Source organism: Octodon degus, unplaced genomic scaffold, assembly GCF_000260255.1.
Source record: "Octodon degus isolate 3935 unplaced genomic scaffold, OctDeg1.0 scaffold00004, whole genome shotgun sequence".
Lineage (NCBI taxonomy): Eukaryota > Metazoa > Chordata > Mammalia > Rodentia > Octodontidae > Octodon > Octodon degus.
The window spans coordinates 8,875,720-8,889,261 of NW_004524580.1; the positions used below are offsets into that span (position 1 = coordinate 8,875,720).

Genomic DNA, 13,542 nt, shown 5'->3' on the forward strand with positions numbered 1-13,542 from the left:
AGATAAAAGGAAGAAAAATTAAAACCATATTCTCAAGTAAGTCAGAAGTTAATATTGCACACTAGGAGACTTTTTCTAAGTTCAACTGTGGAATTCAGATAGGCTTGGATATGCATTTCTTTCTTTCCTGCATAGTACTTTAAAATTGATTTTAAATGCTTTGATTAGAAAAACAAATGCATACTCATTCTTTTTTTTTTTTTTTTTTTCAGAACCGGGGATTGAACTAGGCCCTTCCACTTGCTGCGCAAGCGCTTATTCTACTGAGCTATCTCCCCGGCCCCTTTACTTTATTTTTGATGTCATTTTTTCTTATTATTTCTATTTTTATTGTAGAAGAAAGAACACTGGCAGTATTCCTATGTCTTTGAAACCCTGAGATCAAGATATTAAAATTGAAATTCCTGGTTATGTTCCCTTGGATTATTCTGCTGCATGGATCAGTAGCACTGGGTTATAGTTCCTGGGATTGGAAAGTTGTAGGGGGATTTTTGTGAGTATCTGGCATGCCTTCCAGAGCAAAGTATCCCTACCATCCCTTTCTCTCATCCCAAATTTACTCTGTACTGCTTTCTCCCAGTACGGATATCGTTTCTAGGAGCCTACCCCATTTGCATCTTTTTTATATTCCCAAATGTATTTCCAACACAAACGTTTTATTCTTGATTTCTCCAGAGTCATTGATTTATCATATATACAATCCCTATAAAGCTTCCTAGGTACAGCTTCTGTCCTCGGCTTCCTCATCAGTATTTTGGTTCTTACTGTGCTGCAGAGTCTGGATTTTTTTACGTCCTCCTTCTATCATTCTATGAAGCAAAACAAAAATGGCTCAGGGCTCAGGAATCTTCTGAAGTTTGTAATGTGATCCCGTCTTGTTTCCAACTTTGGTGGGATTGGGAAAGATGGAGTTATAAGAGATTTCAGTTTTGTCAGTTCTGATCTCAAGACACACAGACACTCAGGGCCAGCAAGATAGCTCAGTGGACTAATGCTCCTGCTTAGGCAGATACAACGGCCAGTTTGATCCCTGGCGTGCTGGGCTAGCCTTGCCCCTAGGGTGTGCTGAGATGGCAATTGAGACTGGGTGTGGTGGTGCGTGCCTGTAATCCCAGCGCTCGGGAGCTGAAAACAGGAGAATCACTCAAGTCCGATCTACATAGTGAGACCCTATAGACCCTGTACTAAACACATGAAAAAGAAAAACAAAAGAGAGAGACACACACACACACAGACACTGAAAATAGGAAAATAGCACTAGGTTTGTAGGAACCTTAACATTTTCTAAACTTTACGTTATACTTTGGCTATGAGAAAATATTTTTTGAGAATTCCTTAACAAATTTTAATATAAAGTGAAAAGGAGAAAAATCTAAGTGAAACAATTAGATATATTTCAAAAGAATAAATTATGGAATAATTAGCCAACTACACTAGTGTGAATTGTACTATAATACACTAGAAATGAAAAATAATTTGGCAAAGACTATAACCAATGTTAAAGTAGATAAAACAAACTGTAATATCTGGCATGTATATCTTATATAAAAATAGTCAGCTCTTCTCTCTTCATTCCTCATACAAAAATTGTAATAGCCTAAGAAGGCTCTCTCCTCAGAAATAGAAGTTATAAGAGGCTCTGATGCTGCTGCTGTCCAACATAGGGCTGTACATCATTTTCTCACAGCTTTTTATCCTTTGTGGGGTTCCAACTGTGGGTGTCAGAAAGGGATTTCCGAATAATATTGCAGCTATAAATCCACAAGCAGAAAAACATTCAGAAAATAGTAAGAAGCTAATTTGAATATTGAAGGATTACTTGTAAGTGATTATTTCTTTACTTGATGATTCCAAGGAAGTACGTAGAAATTCATATCATTCCACTTACCATTGGAAGGAAAAGCTCAATCTTCTCAAAATAATTTGAAAAGTAAATATATAGGAGCATTCCCCCCTCAAGAGAGTCAACTGTGTATCACTGAATTTTTAAAAATCATTAAGTCACAAACATTATGTATTATTTTCTCATTTCAGGTATTGTACATAAACATTTATGTGTGCTTGTATGTATCTTTTTATAAAGTTATTCTTAGAGGTATTTCGAATGTACTTATCTATATTTCATTCAGTCACAGATAGTAGCTCAGTCTAGTGCAATCTCTACCATGAAAAGGTGCCCCTCACTTCATGGAGTTTATTAAGAGAAGAACGTGATGGCTTTAGACAAAGACACCTTACTCTTTATATTTTAAATACTATTTATCGTAACACTTTATTTTGATTTTAAAATTTTCTCCCTTTTTTAAGTGTATTTGGTTCAGGGTCTCACTACGCAGCTTGAACTCATAGTGATCCTCCTGTTTTCCGCCTTCCTAGTGCTGGGATTACAGGTACACGCCACCACGTCCGGACTCGGTGGCTGGCTCAGTGCACCTGGGGGCAAGGCCAGCGCAGTTTGACTTTAAAATTTTCTATTGGATTTCATTAAGCTTTTCACCTTTTTCAACATTTTGGTTTCAAATTCACATAATGGCTTTTATACACAGGTATGTCCCAAGTGGCAGCTTACTCAATGGTTTTGAGTTGATTTTGAAACACTAGTATCAGGATGAATATCACAGTTCTCCCAAAGCAAGGAGACGTTGTTTACTCACCAATAAAATAGAGATGACAGTAATTACACTTGTCTCATAGGATGATTGTGCTTGTCACAATAATTAGTATTAAATAAATTCTAGCTATTCATATCAACGGAAAAGTTCAATGAGCATATTATAAATTTTTTACTGTAATTTTTATTTAGTATTACTCAGTTAAATTTGATTTATCAAGTTGTTTAAATATGTTCATCAGATAAGAAAGAAGAAATGAAGTGACGTGATATGAAATGAAATACAGAGCCCTGCAGAAGCGACAAAAGCAGCGCATGCGTACTCACGGAGCTGCCCGAGCCGAGCTTTCTCTTTTTTACCAAACAAGCGTCCTATTGAAGACTTGATTCCTTTCTTCTTGGGGGCTTTGTGCAGAGAATCCTGGCTGCTGTTGGCACTTCCCAGCCCAAGGCTTTCTGGCTCAAGAGAGGCAGATAAACTACTGCAAACACAAAGGGGGACAAACTGCTAGTTTTGATGCAATGTCCACGAGGCACACAAGACTTGTTTCCTTTATAAATGTACAGTAGGAGGAACAAGTAGAGTTTGAGTGTCATTGCCTCCCTTTATTTTTATGTTTTCTCTTAAAGATACTGAAATGTAGTTATTTTGGCCTGACCCTCCTTCTGCAAATTTTCAGTCTTTCTAGTTTCAATTTCCTTTCTTTCATTTCCTTGTCACTTGCAAAATATTTGCCAAGCTTGGGAATTAGAGAGCGTGAACTTTAATTAAGTAGGATGTAAAAGCAAATATATTATATTATAACATATCATTAATATTATAATAATATATTACAAATTTACAATTGTAAAAACTTACAACAATATGTGTTGGAGGTCTAGCAAGATAGTTCAGTGGACTAAGCACCTGCTTAGGCAAGTGCGGGGACTGGGGTTTGATCCCTGGCACCACATGCCACTCCGCATGTTCATTGTTCTGCGTGTGCATGTTCATTTCCTTCTTCTGCCCCACCCTCTTTATTCCTTGGATAATGTCAAAATAATCAATGGACAAGGGCCCGATTAAGAACTCCATATTAGGCGTCCTTTTATTATCCCTGAGTTCATTCTTTTCTTTTTTTAATTTTATTTTTTATTAACCTGTACATGTTTGCAGTACATCCTGATTACATTTTTTGTGGGGTTGGCATATGTACATATCACATGTCAATTATTTTTGCAACTCTTGCTCCTTCCTTCCTGAAACCATGCGATATTTAGGCTTGGTGTCTGATTTACTTCACTGAACATTATGGTCTCAGGTCGGCCCATTTTCCTCCAAATGACTCAAGTCTGTCCTTCCTATGCAGAGCAATACTCAACTATTTCTAAGTGCCACTTTCTCATTATCCATTCATCTGCTGATAGACATCATAGCTGGGCTAAGTGGGTTTCTATTTATAACTTTTTAAGGAATCGCTATACTGATTTCACTAGTATTTGTACTAGTTTGCATTTTCACCAACAAGGGAAAAGGGTGCGTTTTTCCCATTAATTATTTCTCAGAGTTTAGCTTTCTAACTATATGTACAATAACCTAGGCTAGCCAGTTATTGTAAAGTTGAAGCTGTTATTCACATGAATCATTCTATGGATTTTTCTCGACATTCTCTACCTCACATTCAGAGACTAATTCATTTATTCTGGAATTGCTCCCTAGTGATCACTATATATTTTTTCTTATGTTTTTCAAGTATTTTTCCAGATGCATGATGAACTGAAGTGATATCCATGGTACACTGAATTGGATAATTGGTCTAGATTCAATTTCTGGTCATATTTAATATGATATTAGCGCCTAAGACATATTGTTTTGTTCTGTTTTTAATGTATTTGGTACAGAGTCTCACTATGCAGCTTAGACTCATAGCTTTCAGCTTCCTCAGTGCTAGGATTATAGGCATGGGCCACCAGGCTAGGTCTCACTGGCTGGCTCAGTGTGCCTGGAGGTGGGAGTGGCAGTGTGGCACGTGGTGCCAGGGATCAAACCCCAGTCCCTGCACTTGCCTAAGCAGGTGCTTAGTCCACTGAACTTTCTTTCTAGACCTCCAACACATATTATTATAAATTTTTACAACTGTAAATTTGTAATATATTACTATAATATTAATAATATGTTATGATAGAATATAGTTGCTTTTATATCCTAGTTAATTAAAATTCATGTTCTCTTTTCAAAGCTCTGCAAATGTTGTAATTCACTTTTTCTAGCAGAGCAAAAGAAATATATTTTTGAACCTTTTTTTCAAATAAACAATGGCAGTTAATTTTTAAAACCCATGACAAAGAAAGCCCTATTTTCAAAATATATTTGTTATAAAATATATTTATAAAATAGGCTTTATAGAAGTCATTGATCATCAAGTTGTTATGTTGGTATCTAGAAATATAGCAACTGTTTTTTGAATACAGAAGTTTATTGGGGTTTGAATGGAATCTTCACTTTTTGCTTTCTCACAAAATCACCTCAGTTTCAACAGAAGGAACGTTTTCACATAATTGCCCGTGTCTTTTCTGTGCATTAGGCCCGTATGGGTAGCAACTGAAGGTTAGGAAATGTAGCAACTTATATGATACTAAGAAGACATTTTTAAGATGTAGACTACATGCTATGATTTACTTATATCTTTTGTTACGGAGACCCACTTGCAGCTTCGTAGGTGTATAGAGAAGACAGCATGAAGAGTCACTGTGACCGGTAAGCTATTTCCCAGCCTGTCTTTTCCTTTGACATTTTGGCCAGTGTGCTGTTTTAAGAATGTTTAGTTTAGGGCAATGCTATCACCAGTCAGCGCAGCATGTACACATGCAGCCATTGGCTTAGCAGCACAAAGGAAGCATGGGGACTAGCTTTCAGACCTTCATTATTCTTAGACTATGATCCAAACTTTTACCATAGTCTGAGACTCTCTCTAGTTTTTTGTTATTATTCCTAAATTCTTCATTTAATCCAATCTCATTGGATAAGGAATGCCTGTTAAAACAGAAGAGCTAGGGCCAGCCAAATAGCTCAGGGGATTAAAGTGCCTGCAAGCAGGAGCAGGGGCTGCAGTTTCAATCCCTGGGACTACTGTGCCAGCCCCGCCCCTGGGGCATGCTGAGAGGGAGACTGGGCATGGTGGTATGCTCCTGTAATCCCAGTTCTTGGGAGGCTGTAAACAGATGGATCACTACAAATCCAACCTAGTAGTGAGACCCTGAACACCCTGTAGACCCGTCCTAAAATACAAAAAAAAAAAGAGCTATTCTTATAGCTTATTTTATATACTGAATAGTCAGAAGAACACACATAGATCACTCATTAAAAAAAAAAAAAACCTTTCATCTCAAAATGGAAATTTTCTTATTTCACAAGAGATATTAAAAAGAAACAGCAGGCCAATACCTTGATGGAAAATTTTGAGTCAAACTGGATTTTATAGAAATTTTATTGCAGTCTACTTGACAACACTGAAGGAAAAGGAAAGTTTAGCAGGAAAGCATCTGACATGCTCAGGTGTTCTTACCTTCTGGCATCGTTGTGGTAGGAAGAGGGTAGGGTGTGGGTCATCCTGATAGCTCTGGGCGTGGGGGGAGGAGAAGTTTCACATTTAATTGTTGCTTTATCCTCCCGACCATCTTCTTCTACCACTGCAATCTAAAAGCAAATGAGAATGTATTCTTGTGAACTATTTCTAAACGCCAACTAAAATTGACAGAAATCAAGGCAAAACTCTATGTGTAATTTTAACACAAAGTCATGGAATATGCATGCATTATATATACAAGTCCATATTATAGAAGACTATGATTTTCAGAACAATTGACAGTGAAGACATTACAATTAAAAATTTATGGACCCACCACATAAAAATACTGTGCAAAAGTCATATTATAAATCAATTTGGAGCGACTGTGAAAAACTATTCTGGGATCCATATTACCTTATCACAAAATATACTTTTCATGCAAAGACACTGAACACATATTTGAGCAAATCTGTAAATCGACTAAAGAAAAACAGAGCGTCGTGCATAATCAATGGATCCTAACGAGGAAAGCTTTTAAATGAGGAGTCTTAAAATGAGAAGACAAAATATAATTGACAAAATATAATTTAATCAACAAAGGATTTAAATTAGTCTAGTAAAATGCATTTCAAGAATATTTTTAAAAGTACCGGTTTATTAAAACCGCTTTCATTTGAGAATAATAGAAGTTTAGAGCATAATTGTGGAAAACTGTTTCACTTCACTCCTAGAGATGGGAACATGGATAAAGATACTACAGCCAACCAGAGATAACATCAAATGTTAAAGAACATTTTGAATCAAATTCAGAATCCAGCACAGCTCACAAGTCCACCAATACCCACAACAACAACAAAGTAACTTTCTAGGTATTAAGTTAATCGTAGAGAAACACTTCACATTCTGCATTTTAATGGCATCATTTTATATTACAAGGTACAGAGAAAACCAAGAGACAGAAAGCAGAGCTAAATGATGGGTCTCTGGCAGTGCTGACGCCAAAATTGTCTCAGTTGCACCTAATGCAATAATTTAAAGCTTGTATTCTGGAGAAATGTCTTATTTGTTTCCACATAAAGCTATTATACATACATGAGCTCTATATGGTAGACATATCATGCATCGAGGAATTAATGAACTTGTTTGCCAGTTCTCCGGTCGCCCAGGCCAGATGACTACTGCAGCTGAGCCATCTTACTGAGTCCTTCTCTCCATTCAACCACCATTGGGCCATGGGTGCCTTTTTTTTTTTTTTTTTTTTTTTTTTTTCCAGGAATGGTTTCAGCGTAACTCCAACATGACAGAAGATCCTTTTAAATTCCAAATTCATCTAAATGTAAACATGTTTCGGAGCTGATCCTAAAATGAATTAATTTTCAGGGTTCTGTGTTTAACCAGGATTCTTTTCTATGATTCCTTCACCTAGCCACACCACTTCTGTTTTTAAAAGGATACTCCTCAGACATCAACTTCTAAACTACCTTTTGTTTTCCCTCCTGATGACCAAGCTATATCCTTTCCAATATCAACTCTTAAAAACATAAGATACAAACTCTTTCTCTTAATAGTATGAAAGCTCACAGTATAGAAACAAGGGACAGAACAAAGACTTTGGAATCAGCGATTAAAATGGAATAATAATGAGTGACCTTGATACATTCTTTTGAAGTACAAATGAAATCATTATGTAACTTCTTTCCCTGATAGACAGGGATTTTTAGTTTGTGTTCAATTTTCCAACACGTTTCTTTCTAGCCACCACTTTACTCTCTAAATGCCATGAAACTGTGTCTCTGAACAGGCCTGTCCATCGCACCTTCTTATTTTATATGGGCTCACTTTCTTTTATATCATCTACCTGGACTTTTTCTAATTTTGTAGATTTTGTCTAGTCCCTTTTGTCTATAGTGTTGTCAAAGACTAACAGTTTTATAATGATAAATTTTTGGTTGAGAATTCAGTGGTAGTGTCACAAGATTCTATAGGAAGGTGAATAATATGATAGGAAAAGAAAAAGAAAATTCCACCCATCTAGGCCATAGAAACATAATATAGATTCCCTCAATCATATAATAATAATAATAATAATAATAATAATAACAATAAAAGTTCTCTGGTTTCAGAAGTATGTCAGCACAAACTGATTACTGTGTCCTGAAATTGCTAAAACCGGATTTTTGTATTAGACAGTAGGTAGAATCTCAGAAATCTTCCTCCATCTGATACCCATGGCTGCTTTCATTCAGCTAGCTATATCTCTTTCTGTGAATCACATTTGAGTCCACAGTACTTGCCTTATGTCATATACACTATCTTGATTTCACTGTAAAGAGGAAAGTGTTGTTTTTGCTCTGTGTCCTTGTTTTCTGTATTTGTGAAGTTCTACTATCTGAAGATGCTGCTTCTGCCCACATAGTCCATCCTGCTGACTTTGGTCTTGGAAACTCTGAGTAACAAACTAGTATCTTGTCTAGGTCTCTCTTGATCTGTTGGACTCACCAAATCTGATTAATGATGATACCAACATTTTAAAAGAAGCAACTGGACTCTAGTATTGATATTTAAAAATATCTAATTTTATCATCAATATTTTGTATCAGTGATTATCAAGATACTTAGTCCTCATCATCTAATCATTGCCTCTGAAAGCAAATATATATATATATATATATATATATATATATATATACACACACATATATGTGTGTATTTTTATACGCACACACACACACACACATATATATAGAGAGAGAGACTTTTGTACTTATAAAATATATAAATAATATAACAGGTTAATACCTTTAGTAATTCTTTTTATGTTAATAAAATACTTTAGTCGGAATATTATTTTAGGGTTTCTATAGTAAGAAGACAATGTTCCAGTAGTAATCACGTAAGAAATATTTACAGTACCTTTCTCCGATGTTTCCTTAGGTCACTTGGCTGTGAATGGCAGCAATAAAAGCAACATAAAACAGAACTAATTAATGATTACCATTTGACCATTTTACAAATATAAATAGTATCTATAATTCAGTTGGCACCTTTTTCATTTTATTCTTTCCTAAATAAATGTCTTTTTTTTCTTTTCATGTATTTGGTACAGGGTCTCACTACATAGCTTGGACTTGCGGTGTGCATTACCATGCCTGGACTCAGTGGTCAGCTCAGTGAGCCTGGGGGTGGGGCTGGCATGGCATGCCATGTTATGGATCCAACCCCAGTCCCTGTGCTTGCCTAAGCAGGCGCTTAATCTGCTGAGCTATCTTGCAGGCCCTAATATATGTCTTTTAATCATTTTAAAAGCATTTATCCTGGTAGAACCTCCCTGAAGTGAAGCCGATCAAGTCACTCTAATGGGGCAGTGGCTATGTGCATTTTACACTAGAGAGGACCCTGGGGGATAGAAAGCACCTAGTGAGTCTGGCTAGAGTAAGCTACCAAAAACAAACACGAGACCACCCTCCCAAGAAAACAGCGACAAGAATGAAGAGCCAGTGTGCATGTGGAGAGTTTATAAAGCCTCCCTTTGTCTCCATTCTTGGACAGCTTTGGACCATCTTCGGGCAAGCATGCAGCTCTGAGAAATCTCCAGCCTCTGGACAAGCTGACCTCATTCCCCTTGTCAATGGTTCTGTCCTCAGCATAGCAAAGAATGCTGCTCTCTTATCAATTCTCTTTTACAGAATTTGTTATTTGTTTTTCTCATTCAAGATTAACTTAACAAAGTGAATACATCTACAATCATTGTTCATTGTTCTTGCATAAATAAAACAATTTTCATTAGTCTGTTCCATTATACTGTGTACATTTTTTTGTCAGTGGGAGATGCAGGATTTTTTGTTTGTTTGTTTGTTTGTTTTTACTGCACTCAACCTTCCAACTAGATATTGTTACATATGTCTATGGATTAGAACACAAGAGCCACTGGTTTAATGAAGTAAAGTTTTCTTTCACATAGAACTTACTACTTGGAAATCCTAGAGAGTAAAGAATTTGAAGGTGGAAAATGTTACTCCATCATACGCACATAGTTTTAATACTCAATTGTAAAATTAAAGAAAATGACACCTAAACTACATAAAAGAAATTTTGTGAAGATGAACTAACATATTTAAATACAAAAAAGTCATTGTTCATTAAAGTTGTTCCCTGTGGTGAAAGAATGATTGTGTATGTGCATAATACACACTCATATACACAAATGAGTTTTAAAAGCTTACACTATATATTATTTTAGAGCAATTAATAACAGTGAATTAAATTTCAGACATATGTACATGCATATGCCTGTCTGTATGTATACACACATAGAAATGGATGGGCAGTGTGCACCTTGGCAGCTCTGTAGCTTTCTAAAAACAAATTACATATACATGCACATATATTGATGCGTGTATATACTTCATATCCTTGTGTGGCATCACTAATTTTTCTCCCTCTATTATACTTGCACTCGATTTTACAGTAAGTTATCTAACTATTTGTATTTTCATTACTCTCTACTCCAAATATGTTTTATTTTTAAATGCCATTGTACTGTTTAGACAATATGGTCTTACCATCATTCAAGCTGTACTGAAGTTCAGCACCATAAGCAGTTCAAAAATTTTTAATGTTTACCATTGCTGCCGTGTTAACATATTTTCAAGTAATGACAGAAAAAAAAGTAAAACAGAATATGATTTGAGGTCAACAAATTTGAAGAAGACTCCAGGTGAATTCATCAGACAGGCACAACATGTGCAGTTTGCTCATATTCTCAACACAACAGCTATCTCTGCTCTCTGGTGGCACCACGTGTTTTGACTTTGGTGTTGTCAGGGGCGTTAAATAACTACACGTCATGCCTTCAGTTGTCTTCTGAGCCACACTTTCCAAGAGCTTTTTTATAGGACTTTTAGCAGGTAGCACTTCGGATTTTTTTCTCAGTTGATTCAAGAGAGTTCCTAATATAGGTTTCCCAGTTTTAATTTCAGATATAAATGAGAAAAATAATTAAAGAATACATGTGAAAGTATTGACATGGAATCTAAAAACATTGGGAAAGTAGTGCTATTATAGATCTTAGGAAATTGAGATATTGCAATGTTATATCTGAATGTACTGAAGCAATAATAACATATAATTTTTAGTAATTAGTACATAAATAGCCACCCAGTTAAAATGTATTTCATTAATTGATCAGTAAAAATGTACTTAATTCTTCAAGTTGTTCAAATGCTTTAATGATACGCAAGTCCCAGCCAGAGATTTTACTCAGCATTTGGTTGTGAGAAATTACCTGTGTGGTCTATCCTTCCCTCATGTCATAGTGGATTAATAATTGTACCAACCACACAGGGTTGTTGTGGGGGAAAAGTACACAATTAAAATGCACACAGTCTTCATACTGGAATTAAACACAAATAAATTTTAGCTAATTTTTCCTTCCTTCCTTCCTTCCCTCCTTCCTTCCTTCCTTCCTTCCTTCCTTCCTTCCTTCCTTCCTTCCTTCCTCCCTTCCTTTCCTTCTTTCCTCCCTCCCTCTTTTCCTTCCCTTCTTTTTTTGTTGTGGTTGTTGCTGGGAGCATCCTGAAGGGAAGGTTTTCTCCGCACACATCACATACCAGCGTCATGACTCCCATTCGATCCATTTCCCTGGCAGGACTCCGCGGGGTGAGCTTTGGCGTCGAGTGTCCACTCGGGGGGGACGAGCTGGCCAGCGACGACGCGGTGACCGAGGCGGTGATGGACGTGCCAGGGTGGACCCGCGCCAAATTCAGCCCTTCCAGGCTCACGCTAGCCACTCTGTTCTCAATTTCTTCAGCACGCAATTCCGTAGATTCTTTTTCTTCTTGGATTAGCCTAAAAATAGTTTAATTTCCTTCTGTTATATGACACTGCAATAGAATTCATATAAATCAGCTGAAGATCCCAAAACATTTTATATTAAATGCGACGTTTGCATCGTCTTGTTTTCTTCTCTGGACAGTACAACTACTGCATCAGTAAATTCCAAAGACTTCCTGGCTGATTGCTTTGCCCACTGTCATATTTACTATGAAATAATTCTTAGTTAGAACATTTTATCCACATGCTCATTGGATCTAACATAAAGAAAATATAATAAAGAGACTTGTTAGGCTATACTGTTAAACTGTTTGGTACACACAGTAAGACTTTTGTATTAAAAGAATGCAAATGAGTTTGGTCCTCATTTGTTTTCTTAGAAATGTACACATTTTTCATCAGTCTAATTTTCTATGAACTGAACCACAAACCTGTAAAAGTTTTATTTTTACCTATATAAGGCATATTAATTAATTGCCATAAAAATCTACAAAAGAATCAGTTCTCACTTTGAAAAAGTAAAGCAGACAAATTGAAAAGCAAGTTTTAAACATTAATGAGTACAAGTAACCATCCACAAACATTCAAATGAGCAATTTGTAGTTTTCATATTATATATTCCTTTTTTTTTTTTTTTTAAACTTTAGGGAAGGGTCTACAGGGTGTTCAGGGTCTCACTATTAGATCTGACTCATAGGGATCAGCCTGTTTACAGTGTCCCAAGTGCTGGGATTACAGGCGCGTGTCACCACGCCCAGTCTCAATTGCCATCTCAGCACACCCCAGGGGTGGGGCCAACATAGCAGGCCCAGGAATTGAACCCCCTGGACCCTGCTCATGCTTGCAAGCGCTTAATCTGCTGAGCTATTTGACTAGCCCTGAGTTATATATTCCTAAAAGAGTTTTTTATTACAAATAGTAGCAGTTTTAACTTATCCCATTATTTGCAAGCATTAACTCTGTTACGTTTTTTTCTTTTTTATCAGTACTTGGTGGAGACAAGAACCCTGCCCTGCTATGAGCATGCACCCTTCCCTGGATTGGATTGGTCCTACTCACTCACCTGTCCATACAGTGAATCATCCTGACGTGGCTGTGCAGTGTTTTGAGATGGAATGTGCAAACAGTTAAATTAAATGCGACCGTGAAAATAAAACACAGCTGAAAGAATTAATATTTTTATTTTTTTTCATCCTCTGTCTGCTTCTTAGGACCAGGAAGAGATGTTTCACTGGAAAATGTACCATTCCAGAACCTTGATGTTAGGCTATGCATTATCCCAAACACTGTGAAAGGATGAATCTTTATTTAAGCCACTAGGCCTATGGTATTTCATTATCACTGTCCAAGCAGACTAAGAGATGATCCACTGCTGTTGAATAATTTTTAAAAAGATGTTTTGTAAATGGTCCTTAACCTTGATCAATCTCTAAGAAATACATTATCTCTCTATAATGGCTTGAAATTCATAAAAATAGGAGGCAGGAGGATAGCAGATTCAACAACCCCAGCCTTAACAACTTAGCGACTTAATGAGATACTGTCTCAAAA

At 36.4% G+C, this 13,542-nt stretch overlaps 1 protein-coding gene across 1 annotated transcript in view; it reads right to left on the minus strand.

The window, feature by feature from the left end:
* Positions 1-13,542, minus strand: part of Ppfia2 (PTPRF interacting protein alpha 2) — a 536,445-nt gene that overhangs the window by 67,368 nt on the left and 455,535 nt on the right. The window contains exons 15-18 of the mRNA XM_023717819.1: positions 11,769-12,006; positions 9,073-9,102; positions 6,157-6,287; positions 2,939-3,093 (exon numbers count right to left, since the gene is read on the minus strand). Coding sequence (XP_023573587.1) covers positions 2,939-3,093; positions 6,157-6,287; positions 9,073-9,102; positions 11,769-12,006 — 554 coding nt within the window. The remainder of the gene's footprint in view (positions 1-2,938; positions 3,094-6,156; positions 6,288-9,072; positions 9,103-11,768; positions 12,007-13,542) is intronic.